A 19,382-nucleotide genomic window follows, 5' to 3' on the forward strand; every position below is an offset into this window, starting at 1 on the left:
AAAGCTGTTTTCCCTTCACTCTCCCCCAACAGCCCAGCCAATGAGAGACAGTCATAACTCAAGTCAATGAAAAGTTAGTATACTTGGAACTCCCAGTTTACTCTAATGGACTTGTCCTTTCTAATAGCTACCCCAGCCTCCTCCTTTCCTTTATAAAAGAGCTTTTCTGGGGCACCTGGGTGGCTCAGTCAGTTGGGCAACTGCCTTCTGCTCAGGTCATGATTCCTGGGCTCTGGGATCCAACCCTGCCTGGGGCTCCCTGCTTTGTAGTGGAGTCTGCTTCTTCCTCTTCTCCCTCACCTCCCTCTGCCTCTGCTGATGTGCTCTCTCACTCACTCTCTCTCTCAAATAAATAAATAAGATCTTTTTTTTAAAAAAAGAGGCTTCCTCTCTTTTGTTCTACTGATTTGCTTATCATTATGTTCTTGCTTGCTTGTCTTTAGTTGTAATTCACTCTGATTCCCAAATAAACATTTTGGCTGGTGAATAACTGACCATTTTATTTTTAAGATTAATATCCCCTTATGGGCCTAAAGAAAGATCCTCCAAGAGGAACTCGATTGTGAAAATCCCTCCTTAGAAATTTCATCAACCAGGGAAATTGATTCTTTTTTTTATTTTTTAAAGATTATTTATTTATTTATTCATGATAGACATAGAGAGAGAGAGAGAGAGAGAGGCAGAGACACAGAAGGAGGGAGAAGCAGGCTCCATGCCGGAAGCCCGACGTGGGACTCGATCCTGGGACTCCAGGATGGTGCCCTGGGCCAAAGGCAGGCGCTAAACAGCTGAGCCACCCAGGGATCCCCGGGAAATTGATTCTGACAAAAGGTAAATGGATGAGAAGTCCACACCACATGCAAACTCTGTCACAAACTATCACATCTTCCATTTATTCTACTAAGAACTCACTCATGTTTCCCAAAAATCATTTAGACTTCCCTAAATTGCCTACATCTTCGTTCCCCTTCCTCTATTAAGATGGTATATAAGCTCTCAAATCTCACTGCCTCTCTGGGTGTTTACATTTATTTTCCTGTGATGTCCCCGTGCAGGTAATATTAAAAATTAATAAATGTGCATACCTTTTCTGCAGTTAATTTGCATATTGTTGATTTATTTCATAGACCTAAGAGATGTGTACAAATAGGCTCTAAGAGTATAGAGGGAAATTTTTCTCCCTCACAGCTAAAGGAAGGACAATGGGGAAATTTAATAAAGAAATACACATAATCAGATGGTGTGTGGGCAGGCTGGTAGAGTTGCCAGTGGATTTATTGAGCTATTTTGATCAAGTCCAGCAGACCCTTCTGATCCCCCCAGAAACTTCAGAAGGCAATCTTTTGGGGTGCCTGGGTATCTCAGTTGGTTAAACATGTGCCTTCAGCTCAGATTGTGATCCCAGGATCCCAGGAATGAGCCCCATGTTGGGCTTCCTGCTCAGCGGGGAATAGGCTTCTTCCTCGGCCCCTCCACCCAGTTATGCTTGCTCTCTCTCTGTTTCAAATAAAATCTTTTTAAAATTAAAAAAAATAAGGACACCTGGGTGGCTCAGTGGTTGAGTATCTGCCTTTGGCTTGGGGCGTGGTCCCAGGGTCCTGGGATCAAGTCCCACCTAGGGCTTCAAGTGGGGAGCCTGCTTCTCCCTCTGTCTACATCTCTGCCTCTCTGTATCTCTCATGAACATTAAATAAAATCTTGGGATCCCTGGGTGGCACAGCGGTTGGGCGCCTGCCTTTGGCCTGGGGCGTGATCCTGGAGACCTGGGATCGAATCCCACGTCGGGCTCCCTGCATGGAGCCTGCTTCTCCCTCTGCCTGTGTCTCTGCCTCTCTGTCTCTCTGTGTGACTATCATGAATAAACAAATAAAATCTTTAAAAAAAAAGAAAAATAAATAAAATCTTAAAAAAAAGAAATACACATAACCAGCAAATATACCAAAAAGAAAAAAATGCGTCTGTGGGTTTGGTGAACCTCTACAGTGCTGAGTTAGCAGAGAAATGCAAATTAATGGTACAATGGGTTGCCTGGCTGGGTTTTCTGTGTAAACAGTGCAGAAGAAGGGATAAATTAAACAGGCGGAGCCTTCCCAGTGGGCTTTCCATTTATTTATTTATTTATTTATTTATTTATTTATTTATTTATTTATTTATTTGTATTTTTTTTATTGGAGTTCGATTTGCCAACATAGAGCATAACACCCAGTGCTCATCCCTTCAAGTGCCCATTGGGCTTTCGGCACGTCATCAGTATAGCTTTCTAGACCCTCTGGCCGTCCGCCGCGCTCAAGGACACGCCCCAGAAGCGATCCCTGGGGAACGTCACCTTCCAATCTCTTCCCGCCCTCGGGCTCTGCCCTTGGGAGCCCAGGAGAAGGCGGGGCTTGCTGGCGGGGCGGTCCCGCGGGCCGTCGCTCTGTGGCGCCCGGGAGGGGGCGTGGCCAAGCCAGGGGCGGGGTTCCGCTGGCGGCGGCTGCCCTGGCAGCCGGCGAGGGGCGGAGTTCTCCGTGGGCGGAGCTCCCCATAGGCTGCTGGAGAGGGGCGGTGGCGGAGGCGGAGGCGACAGCAGCTGAGGCTGCATCCCCGGCCCGGCCAGGGAACGGGTGACCGAAGGCGGGCCGGGGCGCTTCAAGCCTCGCGTCCCCCTGCCCGGCAGCTCGGGCTCCCCTGGGTCGGCGGGCCCGCGCCGGCCCGGGCCCATGGCGGCGTCGGCGGCTCTGTCGGCGGCGGCGGCCGCGGCGGCCCTGTCGGGCCTGGCGGTGCGGCTGTCGCGCTCGGCGGCGGCCCGCGGCTCGTATGGCGCCTTCTGCAAGGGGCTCACGCGCACTCTGATCACCTTCTTCGACCTGGCCTGGCGGCTGCGCATGAACTTCCCTTACTTCTACGTGGTGGCCTCGGTGATGCTCAACGTCCGCCTGCAGGTGCGGATCGAGTGAGCGCGCGCCGCCGCAGCCCCGGCCAGAGGGTCCCGCGGGCCGGGCCGCCGCGGGCAGGGGCGCGGGCATGGACGACGGCCGCCGGGACGCGGCGCGGGCAGGGGGCGGGGCGGCCCGGGCCCCGGGGCCCTAGACCCCCGCAGGAGGACGCCGGCCACCCGGCCGCGGGGCCACCCTGCCCGGCCCTGGCCGCGACCCCCCCGCCCGCAGCATGGCCGGTGACCGATTGCACAGAAACTCCACAAACGGGCCCTTTCCGTCGAGCTCGAAAGAAAAAAAAAAAAAAAACGATTTAAGTGCCGCCGACCTGTTGCCTCACGTTGGCCAGAGGCGGGGAAGCAGCAAGGAAAAATTCTGCAGCAGGGACTTGACTGGCCTCAGTCTTCAAGGTAGGAGGCCCGAGGCTCCATGGAGGACCCATGGGCTGGCGGCGGCGCTTGCCATGACATCTTGGTGGCAGGGGGAACTGTGGACGGGACGCCGGGAAGCTAGCCCCGGAGCTGCCCAGGCAGGGGGCCGCAGGCACCCCAAACTCCCTGGTCCTCATTCCCAGACGAGGGTGAGGGGCAGCGGCGGCCTGGGCATCTGGGAGGTCAGCCCATCCCCGCCCCGCTTTGCCCAGAGGCCTGGCGTTGCCACCTGAACCCCAGGGAATGGAGGGGAATGAGCTGGGGGAGGCCCCAGGGAAGACTGTAGAAGGAAAAGATGCTGCCACCCTTTGCCCCCTTGGGGGACCAGACAGGAAAGCTGGTTGTGTTCTTGGCCAAAGCCCTGGTCAGGCCTCTTCCCATCCCTCAGGCCCCTGGGGTCTGGGCAGCTCACGCCCAGCGCTTGGCAGAATTGCATCTGCCCCGTGTTGGTGTCCAGGGGACTGCTCTGGGCCTGATTCTGCTGTGCCTGCTGCTCGCCTACCCCCAGGGGCATCCTCTGGCGCTGGGCATTTGGACATTTGGAGACCTAGAGTGGAAAGGTCGCCCCGCCCTATCCCTGCCCCCACAGTCTCTCTCTTGCGCCATCACAGCCACCCTCCCTCCAGCCTCTACCTCTGCCCTCCCGATGCTACTGAGTGCCGCCTCCAGCAGCCTCTGTGCACCCAGAGCATCCGGGGAAATGGGGATCTCCTTGAGCAGACGGCAGGCAGTTCTCAGGCTCGCGTGGCAAAAGCAGGTGGAGGAGGGGCTTGGGAGGAGACAGCACTTGGGGAAGCCGTCACCACTCTTCGTGGGGAGGCCACTGTGAAATCTCCATCTCTTTCTGTCTTTCAGGAGCCAGTGTTTGTAAGTGGTGACCCACCCCTTCTCTGGCCTTGTCAAGAGACTCCAATCCCTGCCCATGGGGTGCCCCTGGCCCCACAGCCGCCTGGGGAGCAGCTGGGCAAAAGGCCTGGGCCAGGAGGAGAGAAAGGACCTTTCAGGCAGAGGCACTGAGGGGTGGGGTACCCAGTGGTCCAGTTGTTGCATGGGGAAGGACTCGACCCTGTCATCTCAGCACTAGATCTCCTAGCAACACTTTGAAGGAGTTCTGTTCTCCCCACCTGATGATTGGAAAGACTAGTTCTGGGACAGGGAGAGATTGTCCTTGTCATACAGATAAGAAGTGGTGGGGCTGAATCTGATCTGCCCCCAGACTTTGGGAAAACCTGGCATGGTAGAGGGTGGATGTGGGAGGGAACTCAGGGCCCCTCTGAGGGACCTAAGGGGAAAGAGAGAGGTCCAGGGTAGGGAATGTGGGGGATTGGCTTTTCTTGGAGTGCTATGGGAGGTCACAGGGGAGACAGCGAGAGCTGAGGTGGACTCAGGAGAGTCCTAGAACCCCTTGCGGAGCTGACGTCTACCCACACGGCCTGGCCTCCCCAGCACCCCACCCCAGGCTTGACCAAGGGCTCCTCAGCAGTTGAGTGGCAGGAGCCTCTTAGTTTGGGTGGCAGGGTGGGGGTGGGTGGTGGCATGGCTCCTGGGGACATGACGGAATCAGGAGGGTGAAGGGATAAACCTAAGATGAGCCTGGGACCCGTGTGTGACTCCGTCTCTCTGTCCCCAGGCTCAGGGCCCCAAGCCCAGGATCACTCAGAGAACCTTCTCTGGATGGGCTTGGATTGGTCCCGGAGGACCCAGGTGTACTGCTACCTGGTGCACCAGGATGGCCAGGCATGGCCCCAAGGGGAGCCAGGAAAGACCCCTGTCCCACAGCTGCTCTGCCACTGGTTGCTCTTGGTCCCCACGCTCTGAATTCCTGGACCTGAAAACCAAAGCAATCTGGTCAGCCCCAGGGACAGAGTGGCCCAGTGTCACACCTCCTGCTTTCCTCAGCTGCCAAGCTGGAAGCCTGATCCTGATTGAAGAGCTCTGCCTGCCTCACCCCGGGGACTGAGGCCAGACGAAGCCACCATGTGTCCCCTGCAGCTCCCCACAGGGTGTGATGGCTTCCTTCCTTGTGCCTAGTGCCCTGGGGTCCCTGATCCGGGTGGAACCTCCCATACCCCAACCCTTTCCACCGAGGTCCAGTTCGGGGAGCCTGCCAGCCTGCTGACTCCATCTACAGATGTCTGGGGACAGCCTTCAACAGCCACCTGAGGCTGTCTGAGAGGAGAGGACGAGGGGCCTCCTTAGGGCTGATCCACTGATGTGCCCCTTTCAAGACCCCCGTCTCACCCTCGAGCGACCGGCTCCCCAGCTGCAGCTTTGTGGCTCAGGTGGAGCTGCCTGGGGCCTGTGACATCTCTTACCGGCTGGGAGAGGGGTGGGGAGAGCCTCAGGGCCCCTGGCCCGCGGCCCCTCCCCTGCAGAAAGCTCCATCCTGTGCCACCCCCTCCCCCAGGGTACAGGGTGTCCCTGCGCAGCCCTCAAGGGTCAGGGGAGGGGCAGGGGAGGGGATGCACGTCTTTCGCCCCGTGTTCCTGCCACTGCTTTCCTGACCGGTTTGGCCTTGAGTACTTAGCGCGCTTCTTCCCCACCCCTTCCCTCTCCCGCACTGGGCCCTGGCTGCCTGACAGGCTCTCCATGCACTTTATTTATTTGCAGTCTGTGTTCCAGGCGGCAGAGCTTCTACAGCATCAGAGCCACGGGCTGAATATGATGACTGTCACTTTCCCGTGTGTGATTAACTGCTGGTCAGCGCCCTCTGCTCAGAGGAATGGGCTCGTTTCTGCTGTCAAATCCTGTCACTCTAAGTTAAAAAGAAAACCTTCCCTAAGTTCAATAAAATGAAATACAAGTGGAGGCCATCCTTCTGGTGTGGCGCAGTAGCCTTCGAGGAGGGGGCCAGCGGTGATATCACGCTGCAGGGCTGCGGGGTGGGGGTGGCGGTAGGGGTGGAGGCCTGCTCCGGAGGTGTGGGGAGATGGGCTGGCCTGGGCCACTGCTCCTTGAGGAGAAGGCAGCAGTGGGGCCTGGCCCGAGGAGTGGGAATTTGTCCTACTCACAACCTTTATCTGAATGACCAAGCACCTCGGTCTTTTCTCCATTTTCGAGCTGGGCTTCAGAAAGCACTTAACACCTGGAGGCTTGAGGATGGGCTGGGGGAGGTGGGGTGAAGTGGGCTCTCTGCACATCTTTTTGGGGCCCCCAAAAGCCACAGCAGGTGGCGAGGACCCCTTGTCTCCCTGCTAGTCCGGTGGGTGCCCAGATTTGGGAAAGGTAAAGCATGGGGACTGGGAGCCTGCTGCCCTTCCCCCCAGCTTAGGCCCCACCTGTCCCTTCAGAGCCCCAGCCTGGTGACTCCTCAGAGAGGCCTGGCCATGGGCTCCACGGGCTGCAGAGCTGAGGGTGGGTACGCAGGCAGAGGCCTGGTGGAGGGGGTCTGGGGAGCACAGTGGCCCAGGTAGAAAAAGGAAGGCTCTTGGTCCCCAGGGGGCAGGCGGCTGAGGAAGCAGGGCAATGGTCACAAGGAGGAGCACAGCCTGGGGCAAGGGCCTTGGGTATATTCCCCTTGCTGGGAATTTCTGGGGGTCCAAGCACCCTGACAGGAGAGAGACCCTCCTGACATCTGCCACCACGGGAGAGATGGACCTCAGTCCCTGCCAGTGCCCGGAACCCGCCCTTCACTCATCCTGTGGAAGGAGGTGCCCCAGAGGCTGGAGGGGGGGCACACCCAGCAGGGAATGGCTGCTGGGCCTCTGGGTCTGGATAATACCAGTCGGGTGCCCACTTTCCCCTGGTCATGTCTCCCTGACCTGGCTGTAAAGTGGACATGACAATAAAACCCCCTCCTTGTGGGGTCTTCTGGCCCTGTGCCCAGGGCTTGGCCCAGACAAATGCTCGGCTCATGAGATGAACATTTCAGAATACTAGCAACAGAAATTTAAAAATTGGAATAAAGAAAATATTTTATTTCATTCACAATAGCCTAAAAAGAGTAGAACACTTAGGGATAAAGCAGATAAAATATGTACCAACCTTGCATACTAAAAATGAGAAAACATTGTTGGGGTATGCCTGGGTGGTTCAGCAGTTGGGCTTCTGCCTTCTGCTCAGGGTGTGATACTGGAGTCATGGGATCAACTCCTGCAACGGGCTCCCTGCATGGAACCTGCTTCTCCCTCTGCCTATGTCTCTGTCTCTCTCTGTGTCTGTCATGAATAAATAACTAAAATCTTTAAAAAAAGAAAACATTGCTGGGAAAATTTAAAGAAGCTCTGGATAGAGGGGTGCCTGGGTGGCTCAGTTGTTTAAGCGGCAGGCTCTTGATTTTGGCTCGGATCATGATCTCAGGGTCCTAGGATGAGCCCTGCGTGGGTTCTGTGCTCAGAAGTGAGTCTGCTTGAAGATTATCTCCCCCACAATCCTGCTCCAGCTCACTGTCTCTCTCTCTCTCTCTCTCTCTCTCTCTCTCTCATATGTATATATATAAAATGAAGAATGAAGGTATATAGAAAGACATTTCATAGTTTGGAGACTGAATATTGTCAAAGATGGCAATCTTCCCCAAATTTATCTGTAGATTGAACAGATGCTCTATCCAGATCTCAGCTGAGTTTCCTGTAGAAACTGACAAGCTGAACCCAAAATGTAGGTGGAAATGTATATTACCTTAAATAACTAAAACATTTTGAAAAAGAAAAAGTTGAGGATTCACCATACCTAGTTCAAAACTTAGTATAAACTATAGTAAGAAAGACAGTGTGGTATTGGAGCAAAGATATGTGTATTAATCATTGGAACAGATTGAGAGACTTTAAAGAAATCCTTACATTTATGATCCATTGATTTTTTTTATTGTGGCAAAGTACCTATAAGATGAAATTTGCCATTTTAACCATTTTAAAGTATACAATTCAGTGGCATGGAGTACAATCACAATATTTTGCAACTGTCACCAGTCTCAAGTTCCAGGACATTTTCATCACCCTGAACTGGAAACACCATATGCATGAGGCTGTCAATCCCTGTTCCCTCCCTACCCCAGCCCTTGGCAACCAAAAATGTGTTTTCTGCCTCTATAGATATGCTTCCTCTGGGTATTTGATAAAAATGAAATCACAGATATGTGACTTTTATGTCTGGTTTCTTTAACTTAGCATAAGGTTTGGGAGAGTCATCCACATTGTTACATGTGTCAGTACTTTGTTCCTTTTGGGAGGTGAATAATATTCCACTGGATGAATATACCACTTTTGTTTACCCATTCACATATGCTGTTGGAGATTTGTGTTGTTTAGAACTTTTGGCTCTTTTGAATAGTGCTGCTAGGAACATTCATGTACAATTTTTTTTTCATGTACAAATTTTGTTTGGACACCTGATTTCAAATTTTGGGATCCATATCTAGGAGTGGAATTTCTGGATCACATGGTTATTCTACGTTTAACTTATTAAGGAACCACCAAACTATTTCACATAGAGGCTGCATCACTGTATATTCACACTAGTAATGTATGATGTTTATGATTTTGCCACATCCAACCCTATAACTGTTATTTTCCTGTTTTGAAATTATGGCCTCCTGGCGGGTGTGAAGTAGTATCTCATAGTAATTTTTTAAGATTTTATTTATTCATGAGAGAGAGAGAGAGAGAGAGAGGCAGAGACATAGGCAGAGGGAGAAGCAGGCTCCATGCAGGGAGCCCGATGTGGGACTAGATCCCTGGACTCCAGGTCATGCCAAAGGCAGACAACCGCTGAGCCACCCAGGCATCCCTCTCACTGTAATTTTTATTTGCATTTCCCTAATGACTAAGGATGTTGAGCATCTTTTCATTTGCCTGTCGGCCATTTGTATAACTTTGTAGAAAGTTTAGTACTTAGGGATAAACTTGACAAAAGAAATGCAAGACCTGTACGCTGAAAACCTGAAAAGAAATTCAAGAATGAACATAAATGCAGAACTATGCCATGCTCATAGATTTGAAGACTGATGAAACTGACATATAGATTCAGCGCATTCCCAACAAAATCATAGCAGGACTTTTAAAAGAAATTACCAAGGTGATTCCAACATTTATACTAAATACAGAAGGCTTAGGACAGCCAAACAATTTTGAAGATGAGCAGAGTTCCAGGGCTTTGACGCCTTCAAGACTTACTATAGAATGTAAGCCATCATCCGGGCCTTGTGGTATTGCAGAAAGACATCAATGAACAGACGAGAGTTCAGAATGTACTCAGAACTAGGTGGACAATTGCCTTTTGACAGAAGCGTCAAGGCAAGCCAATAGAGAAAGGATAATATTTTCAAGAAATAGTATTGTGCACATCGGAAAGGCCTGCCTGGAAAAATGAAACTTGACCCTAACCTCACATCCTATACAAAAATTAATTCAAAACCATGGCATACATGTAAGAGACAAAACTGTAATACATGCCACTTGTGGGTTACTGTAGCTCTCAGCTGAACTGCTGCTGGTTGTGCTTCTCTCCGATGTCAAATTTAATAAAAAAGTCATACCACATCACCCTGGCGATAGGGCTAAAGCAGATGCCCCACAGGCTCACACTGACCCCCACATCCCCAACCCCCTTTTGGTGCCCCAAGACCTTTCCCCTTAAAAACTGCTCCGCATGGCTGACTGCCGCCCCTTAGTGGAAGGCGAGAGCAACGGCCCCGCCAGGCTTTCTGATGTAGTTCGAGGAACTCGCCAGGAGATGGCGCCACGCTCAGCACAGGCCAGATTCGCGGGAGCACAAAGGGCCTTTCATCCAGCTTTGACAGAATTAAGCTGCCTGCAAACTAGGAACCCCTGAAGATGAGATAGGGGTTTCCCAGTTACCCGAGGTGCAAGATCTTGAGCAACGAAGACCCCTGAACGGATGATGTGCTGCCGATTCTAGGCATGCTGCAACCATGATTCTCAGACACGGGGGTAGCAGGGCACCCCCGTGTCACCAGGGTCTGTTCAGAACCCCGTTAATACCAGGAGATGGTCAGCCCCATCCTTAAACCGGGGCCCGTGCGGTCCTGGAAGGCTGGGGAAGCGGAAAGCAGCGGGGTTTGGACCCTGGCTCTTTGGGTTGTGAGCGGGGACTTCTGCCAGGCCCGCGTACTCTCTGTCTGCCCCCCCTTCTTCGTCTGCACAAGGATTAGTGACCCAGGGTCCTGTGGGGAGTCGGTGAGGACATGTCCGTCAATGAACAAGCATCGCGCGGGGCCGACACGTGGAAGCCGTGGGGTAAACGAAGACTAGTCTTTATCGGCGCTTAGCCGTGTGGGCAGCTAGTCACACAGGCTGTGCGGGGTCAGGGACGCCAAAAGGCAGCCCCGTGTCCGCGTCGGGGCCACAGACCTGGTGGTGGGGGTCCCACAGCTGCACCACCTCTCAGGGGCCGTGGGGAGCGCCCTGCGCCGGCCGGAGCCCCAGCCTCGTGACTGATGGTGACACTGGCAGGTGCCACAGGGTCCCGGCAGGCTGTCACGGAGGCGGGGGGCGGGGGGGCACGTGGGAGGGGCCCCTAGGGTCACGGCTGCTGTGGCACCCCGCTGGGCAGGAGCCTGGCCTGCCACGCGCGGTCCCCCAGGAACGCCCCCTTCCTTCCAACGGGTGCGCGTGGGGTGCTTCACTTCTGCTCAGGGGCTCTCAGCTGCAGGGGGGTGGGGGCTCGCGGGGCAGCGGGGCGTGTGGGTGTGGGAAGCGCAGGGGTCGGTGTTAGGGGGGTAGGGTGGGGGGGCGCAAGGGGGCTTGGGGGTGCTGGACGCGGGGGTCGCCCTCGCAGCAGGAGAGAAAGGAAAACATGAAACAAAGGGGAAACAGGCTGACGACCTCCACAGCCTGGTCACATCCCTGCCTGCTCTGTCTGCCGCCGTCCTCCACTCATCCCCTTCTATGCATTTCCATCATGTGGGGCTCCCACGGAGCACAGGGACTTCCTCAGCCTCCTATGCTACAGAGGGTGTAAAATTGCAAAGTCAGCCACATTTCTTTCTGGGGAACCATCACATAACTTTAGATTCCTATGCCTGACCTGGGGCTCCTGAGGTCTTTATGTCTGCACTACTCAGTTAAAATACACTTGTCCTGGGAAACCCTCCCCTTGAGAATAACTTCTATTCTCTAGATTCATGTTTGTAGTGTATCCTGACCATTATAGTTCTCCATCATGACAGGTGGTTGACGTCCTAGTTTGTAGATCAATCTCCCGTGAGTTTACGTCAATTCTTGACTTGTAAAAATGAACTCATTACCCTGCAATGCCAAGGACCAGGCTTTAGACATGGTAACCACAGCAGTTGTGATTAAGAATCTAACTGCTAAAAAAAAAAAAAAAAAAAAAAAGAATCTAACTGCTAATGGAACACTCAAATATTTAAACTCAAAATGCTCCAAGTTGAACTTTTCATTTTTTTAAAAAAAGATTTTATTTATTTATTCATGAGACACAGAGACACATGTGTGCAGACACATAGGCAGAGGGAGAAGCAGGCTCCTTGGACTCAACCCCAGGACGCTGGGATCACAACCTGAGCCAAAGGCAGACTCTGCGTTCAACCACTGAGCCACCCAGGTGCCCCTGAACTTGTCTTTACTAAAAATAAAAAATACATTTCTTTTCTTCTGTGGCTCCCTATCTTGGGTGGTGTCAGAAACTATCCACCCAGAAATCAGGAATCATCTCTGAGTCAACTGTATCCTTCTTCCTCAAGTATCCAGTTAGTAGAGCTCCCCTTCCCATGGCTTCTGGAATCCATCCCCACTTTCCAATCCCCATCAACCTTGCCTTGGTTTAGACAGAGATTATTTCCCCATTGCTTCTCGACGTTTCCTGTCATTGTTTACCCCCACCCAGGTTTTCAGCCCTGCCCCCTGCCAATGCAAAATTCATCCTTATCCCTGATAATATGATTCACCAAAAACATAAATATGGCCATGCCACTCTCCTTTAAACATCTTTCGAGGGATCCCTGGGTGGCGCAGCGGTTTGGCGCCTGCCTTTGGCCCAGGGCGCGATCCTGGAGACCCGGGATCGAATCCCACGTCGGGCTCCCAGTGCATGGAGCCTGCTTCTTCCTCTGCCTGTGTCTCTGCCTCTCTCTCTCTCTGTAACTATCATAAATAAATAAAAATTAAAAAAAAAACATCTTTCGAGAAATCTCAGCATTTAGGAGTGGGACACTTCTCTCCAGAGCCTCTGATGCCTCTTCTCTGAGTCTAATTTCCAATGCATAGAGCCACACTGAGGTTTGTTTTCTTGCTCTCCAGAGAATCACAAGCTTAATAAAGCACTTGATGTTCAGGAGGACCTGGATTTGCGGTTGCTCTCCAAGGCAGATTGCATTTCACAAACGTCATGGAAATGATCAAGCACAGGAAAGTTGAACAATAATATGAGAAACTCCATGTTCCCATCATCTGTTGACAATTAGTATCAACCCATACTTGATCACACTTGATCTCTGCCTTTCCTACTACCACAGGATTATTTTTACATGAATCTTATACATTACATATAAATATGTATAGGAAATAGCTCTCAAAAAGAGGGCCAGAAAAGCCTTATGAAGAACTCCAAGTAAAAAAATAATAAAATAAAATAAAATAAAATAAAATAAAAGAACTCCAAGTATGCAATTATCAGATCTGTTGTATTCATCCATTTTATTGGCTTGTGAATTACTTCAGACATCCCCAAAGCCAGGATGGGGCTGCTAGGGTGGCTGATGCAGGGATAATTTTTTGAGTTTCTGGTATGGGAAAGTAGCTGGGTACCTAGGTTTCTAGGTACCCAGATCCAAAGGAGAATAAATCTTTGCATCTGACTCTGGCTGTGATGCAAGCAAATATAGCAGGTGGTATGATGCACTGCATATTGGGTTGCTGTATGAAGTCTCTGGCCAGCAACAGGATGGGATTCTTCCTGCCACATACTTCTAAAGATTGTGTGTATTTATTTATTTATGTATTTATTTATTTATTTATTTATGGAGTTGGTGTGGGAGGGAGGAGCAGAGGAGGGGATCAGGAGGGGGAAAGAATCCCAAGCAGACTCCATGCTGAGCACAAAGCTCAGACTCCTCAGACTCGTGGCTGTATCTCATGACCCTGAGATCACAACCTCAGCTGAAACCAAGAGTTGGATGCTCAACCAACTGAGCCATCCAGGCGTCTACCCCCACTCCCCCATATTTTTAGGTGAAGCCGTGCCCTTTTTACCTTTTCATTACCTTTCTTGGATTAATACTAGATCCTGCTACTAGGAGACATAATACCCCATCATGAGAAACCAGATCCCATAATCTGTCCTCCCCTACTGGTGATGCCTGAGGTTTAGTAGTTTATTAAGGAAAGGAAGAAGGTAGGTAAATTTATAGGTCCCTGTGAAAAGTGATCCTTTGGGCCACTACATGAAGGCCATAGATGAATATGTGAAGATTGTAGAGGTGTTGAGGGAAATCTCCTGACCCTGCTAAAGCAAGACAGAGCTAGCATGACTAGTGTAGTCTTAGAAAAGGTCATCTAAGAAGACAGGAGTGGGCGGCGCCTGGGTTGCTCAGTCAGTTAAATGTCTGCCTTTGGCTTGTGTCATGATCCCAGGGTCCTGGGGTCAATGCCTCAGGTGCTCTGCTCAGTGGAGAATCTGCTTCTCCCTTTGCTCTTCCCACTCTCTTATGCTCTCTTTCTTTCTCGAATAAATAAATAAAATCTTTAAAAAAAGAATACTTAAAAAAAAAAGACAGGAAGATATGACACCAAAAACAATAAAAGGGAAAATAAACAAATGGGACTACATCAAACTTCTGCATATGGATGCCTGGGTGGCCTAGTGGTTGAGCATCTGCCTTTGGCTCAGGTCGTGATCCTGGGGTCCTGGGATTGAGTCCCACATCAGATTCCCCACAGGTAGCCCACTATTCCTCTGCCTGTGTCTCTGCCTCTCTCTCTGTGTCTCTCATGAATACATAAAAATAAAATCTTTAAAAAAGAAAGCTTCTGGACAGCAAAGGAAACCTTGTCAGTGAAATGAAAAGACAACCTACTGAATGGGAGAAGGTATCTGCAAATCATGTATCTTATAAGTGATGAATATCCAAATATATATAAAGAATCCATACTACTCAATGGTAAAAAGAAGAAACAATTTGATTTCTAAATTGGCAAAGATCTGAATAAATATTTTTGCACAGAATGCATACAGATAGCCAACAAGTACATGAAAATATACTATGCATCATTTAATCATCAGGAAATGGAAATCAAAACCACAATTAGATATCACTTCACATCTGTTAAAATGGCTAGTATCAAAAAGCCTAGAATTAACAAGTGTTGTCAGGAAGTGGAGAAATGGGACCCCTGTGCACTGTTGGTTGAAATGTAAATTGCAGCCATTATGGAAAACAGTATGGGGGTTCCTCAAAAAATTAAAAATATAATGACCATAATTGAACGATTCCATTTCTGGGAAAACAGAATTTTTTTTTGAAAACAGAAATATTAATTGAAAAAATAGATGCAACCCTATGTTCATTGCAGTATTATTTAAAATAGACAAGATACGGAAACAACCTAAGTGTTCACTGATGAATGAATGGATAAAGAAATTGAGATACAAGGATGCCTGGGTGGCTCAGTGGTTGTCTGTCTTTGACTCGGGGTATGATCCTGGAGTCCCGGGATCAGGTCCCACATGGGGCTTCCTGCATGGAGCCTGCTTCTCTCTTTGCCTGTGTCTCTGTCTCTCTTTCTGTGTCTCTCATGATAAAATAAATAAAATCTTTTTAAAAAATAAGAAATTGAGATACACACACACACACAGAAATATTATTCAACCATAAAAAAGAAAGGAAATCTTGCCATTTGCAACAACATGGATGGACCTCCAGAGCACTGTGCTAACTAAAATAGGTCAAATAGCAAAAGACATATACCATATGATTTCTATTATATGGAGAATCTAGATATATATACATGTAATACTATACACATATGACATATATACACATATTAAACAAATATATATATTTGCATACACACACACAAAAAAAAAACTTACCTTATAGATTGATACAGAGAACATATTTGTGGTTGCCAGAAGCAGGGGATTAGGGGTGGGAGAAATGGGTCAATTGTTTTAAGGTTATTTTTTAGTTTGTATAAAATTGAAAAAAAAGAAGCAATAGATGTTTATTTTTATTTATGATAGTCACAGAGAGAGAGAGAGAGAGAGGCAGAGACATAGGCAGAGGGAGAAGCAGGCTCCATGCACCGGGAGCCCGACGTGAGATTCGATCCCAGGTCTCCAGGGTCGCGCCCTGGGCCAAAGGCAGGCGCTAAACCGCTGCGCCACCCAGGGATCCCAGCAATAGATATTTAGAAATATAATAACTTAAGGGTCACCTGGGTGGCTCAGTAGGTTGAGTGATTGACTCTTGATTTTGGCTCAGGTCATGATTTCAGAGTCATGAGATTGAGCCCCCATGGGATCTGCACCCAGCAGGGAACCTGCTTGAGATTCTCTCCCTCTTCCTCTGCTTGTCCCCCCTGGCTCGCATGCTCTCTAAATTATAAATAAATAAGTAAATAAATAAATAAATAAATAAATAAATAAATAAAACAATTTTTAAAGAAAATAAAAGAAGTACAATTACTTAGCATTGAAAATTCAAAGAAGAGTGGCAGAAGGTTGTATATCATTGCCAGCTATTGGGGCCTACTGACTCATATGCTCTCTTCCAGATGGTTGTCTCAGATCCCTAGTAGATGAGAACTCATTACACAGGGTGCTTTTATAAATAAATCTAAGGTCTTACATAAATGAACATTGTGTTAATGAAAGGAAAGAAAAAAGAGAGAATGAGAGTTTTTTTTAAGGCCTAAGCATATATACTTTCTTTAGCCTCATATTTAGTGAGCCAGGGGTAGAGAGGGCACCTTTGAATTCCAGTAGTTTCCAAAGGGGATATCTGTCTGTTTTTTTACCCCTCTTAATTAGTTATGTTTTTTGATAAAGCAGCTACGCTATCAGAGAAAGCTCCCTGAGGTATGGATGTTGTAATTCTCAAGTTCAAATAAAGTTGAAGAAATAATTTGAGTTGTTAATTGATGCATTCTACTATGTAGATGAGCAAAGTTCTTTCTAGTGTTGCTCAGCACTAACTACTATGAAGATGAGAAGTAATAATAAAAATAAGCACAATACAGACTCTGTTTCTTTTTAAAGATTTTGGTTATTCATTAGAGGCAGATAGAGAGGCAGAGAGGGGAAGCAGTCTCCATGCAAGGAGCCCAATATGGGACTCGATCCCAGGACTCCAGGATCACGCCCTGAGCCAAAGGCAGACACTCAACCACTGAGCCACTCAGGTGTCCCCAGACTCTATTTTTCAAAAGATTTTATTTATTTAAGAGAAAGAGATTGAGATAGCGACAGAGATAGAGAGCAGGAGCAGGGAGGAGGGGGAGAAGCAGGCTACCCACTGAGTGGGAAGTCCAATATGGAGCTTGATCCCAGGACCTTGGGACATCATGATCATGACCCGAGCTGAAGGCAGATGCTTAACCGACTCAGCCACCCTGGCTCCCCCAAACAGACTATTAAATACAGAGAACAAACTGGAGGTGGGCAAATTAGGTGAAGGAGATTAAGAGGTATAAACTTCCAGTTATAAAATAAATAAGTCACAGAGGTAAAAAGTATAGCATAGGGAATATAGTCAATTTTTATAATGTTTTGTGGTGACACCTGTGATGAGCCTTGAGTAATGTATAGAATTGTGGAATCAGTATATTGTACACTGGAAACTAATATTACATTGTATGTCAATTATATTTCAATTGAAAAAGTAAGTACAGTTGGGGGACCTGGCTGGCTTAGTTGGTGGAGCATGCAACTCTTGATCTCTGGGTCAGGAGGTTGAACCACACATTGGGTTTAGAAATTACTTAAAAATAAAATCTTTTTAAAAATTAAGCACATGGGGATCCCTGGGTGGCTCAGCGGTTTAGCACCTGCCTTTGGCCCAGGGCGTGATCCTGGAGTCCCGGGATTGAGTCCCGCGTCGGGCTCCCTGCATGGGGCCTGCTTCTTCCTCTGCCTGTGTCTCTGCTTCTCTCTCTCTCTGTCTCTCTCATGAATGAATAAATAAAATCTTTAAAAAAATAAATAAAAATAAAAATTAAGCACAATAAACGAGGGGCAAAATATTAAACACAAGAGTGCACTGATGAACATGAAAGTATGAATTTAGGTAATTCTCATTAGAAAGAAAAAAATCTGGGGTGCCTGGGTGGCTCAGTCAGTTGAGTGTCTGCCTTTGGCTCAGGTCATGATCCCAGGATCCTGGGATCAAGCCCCACATCAGGCTCCCTGCTCATCTGGAAGCCTTCTTCTTCCTCTCCTGCTCCCCCTGCTTGTGCTCTCTCTCTCCTCCTCCCTGTCAAATAAATAAATAATTTTTAAAAAGAAAAATCTTAGAAATTCCATAACTGAGATTTATTTCCATGATAAAATTAAATTTGAATTCATATTATTATTATTTAGAAGGGGGGCAGAGAAAGGATGGGCAGAGGGAGAGGAAGAATGAATCTAGAGCAGACTCCATGCACATGAGTCCTACATGGGACTCAATGTCATGACCCTGAGATCATAACCTGAACTGAAATCAAGAGTCTGACGCTTAACCAACGGAGCCACCCAGACACCCCTTGAATTCATATGATTATTGGCAGTATATATTGGAATGGGTAAAACTTATATCATTATTGTCATTAATAAATTTTATGACAGATAACTGTACTGGATTTCAGGGTGTGACTTTTTTTTCTGTGTTGAATTGATGCAAATCAGCCTTTTTCTTGGTCTCTCTTAGGGTGATGTCTACAGATTTTGTGCAGTGCAGTTCACTGGTTTGTCCAGATAGCTCTCTGAACAGTGAAGCCAGCCTTTTAGATTCCTGCTTCTCCTAACACAGATAAGCCTTGGAAAAGTGCCTAACTGATTATTTTTCTAACTCTAACTTCTCATGTAGACACAACTTTGGTTTTCACTTGGATTTGGCAGCCGTGGAGTTTGTTTTGAGGCTCTATATAAAATCATCCAAATTGGCAGCTCCAACAGCATAGTTGCGATTAATATTACAATGAGCAAGTATTCAGGGCAGAATTGAGGAGTATTCAGGGCAGAATTGCTGGAATCGTGACAACTTTCAGGCATTATCTCAGCTTCCTGAAAATTTAAAAACTGCTCCGTAAGAAACATGTTATTTATCATTAATTTTCTAGAGTCTTAATTTCTTTTTCTTGTATTTTTGTATATACATTCTTAGGGCCATTAAACACACACACACACATATCTGTTCACAGCCATTACTTGGATTCAACTCACTGTCAAATCTACCAGTTTTTCTTTTTTCTTTTTTGCTTTGTTCTCCACATTCTTGGAAAAATAAAAACACCCTCTGGGCACCTGGGTGGCTCAGTCAGTTAAGCATCTGCCTTTGACTCAGGTCATGATCTCAAGGTCCTGGGATTGAGCTCCACATCGGGCTCCCTGCTAAGCAGGGAGTCTGCTTCTCACTCTCCCTCTGCACCTCTCTCGTACTCTGTCTCTCTCCTTCTCTCAAATAAATCAATAAAATCTTTTTAAAAACTCACCCTCCATTTTCTTCTCTCCATGAAAAGAACTGGATTTTTTTTCAGGTTTTAAAGATTTTATTTATTTATCTCATGCCTCACAGAGAGAGGCAGAGACATAGGCAGAGGGGAAGCAGGCTCCATACAAGAAGCCCTATGCAGGACTCGATCCCCGGACTCCAGGATCACGCCCTGAGTCAAAGGCATGCTCAACCATTGAGCCACCCAGGCATCCCTGGATTTTGTTTTAATGTAAATAAACTAACATGGAATGAGGAGACTTGTGTTGATTATGGACTGAAAGTGGGTAATGGATTTAGTGCATGTTATTCAACTCTGCAGATGTATTGAAGTCAACCATGTAAATCAGAGTGTGTAGTGAGACCTAATCAGGAAACTGCCAAGTGAAACCAAATTTAGCAAGTTCTGCTGCTCTCTTCAGATACTAT

At 48.2% G+C, this 19,382-nt stretch overlaps 1 protein-coding gene and 1 long non-coding RNA gene across 3 annotated transcripts; both read left to right on the forward strand.

Moving 5' to 3' along the window:
• Positions 1 to 2,501: 2,501 nt before the first annotated feature.
• Positions 2,502 to 2,936, forward strand: LOC119878085 (small integral membrane protein 10-like protein 2A). The gene has a single exon (XM_038588394.1). It carries the CDS (start codon positions 2,700 to 2,702, stop codon positions 2,934 to 2,936), a length of 237 nt encoding a protein of 78 aa, XP_038444322.1. The 5' UTR covers positions 2,502 to 2,699.
• A 117-nt stretch (positions 2,937 to 3,053) lies between these two features.
• Positions 3,054 to 6,161, forward strand: LOC119868237. Of its 2 annotated transcripts, XR_005386457.1 has the most exons (3): positions 3,054 to 3,325; positions 4,202 to 4,213; positions 4,977 to 6,161. It is a non-coding gene; the product is annotated as an uncharacterized LOC119868237 (long non-coding RNA). The 2 variants fall into 2 exon arrangements; XR_005386456.1 differs by having other exon boundaries at positions 4,202 to 6,161.
• The last annotated feature ends 13,221 nt before the right edge of the window (positions 6,162 to 19,382 follow it).

Source organism: Canis lupus, chromosome X (genome assembly GCF_011100685.1).
Source record: "Canis lupus familiaris isolate Mischka breed German Shepherd chromosome X, alternate assembly UU_Cfam_GSD_1.0, whole genome shotgun sequence".
Classification (NCBI taxonomy): Eukaryota; Metazoa; Chordata; class Mammalia; order Carnivora; family Canidae; genus Canis; species Canis lupus.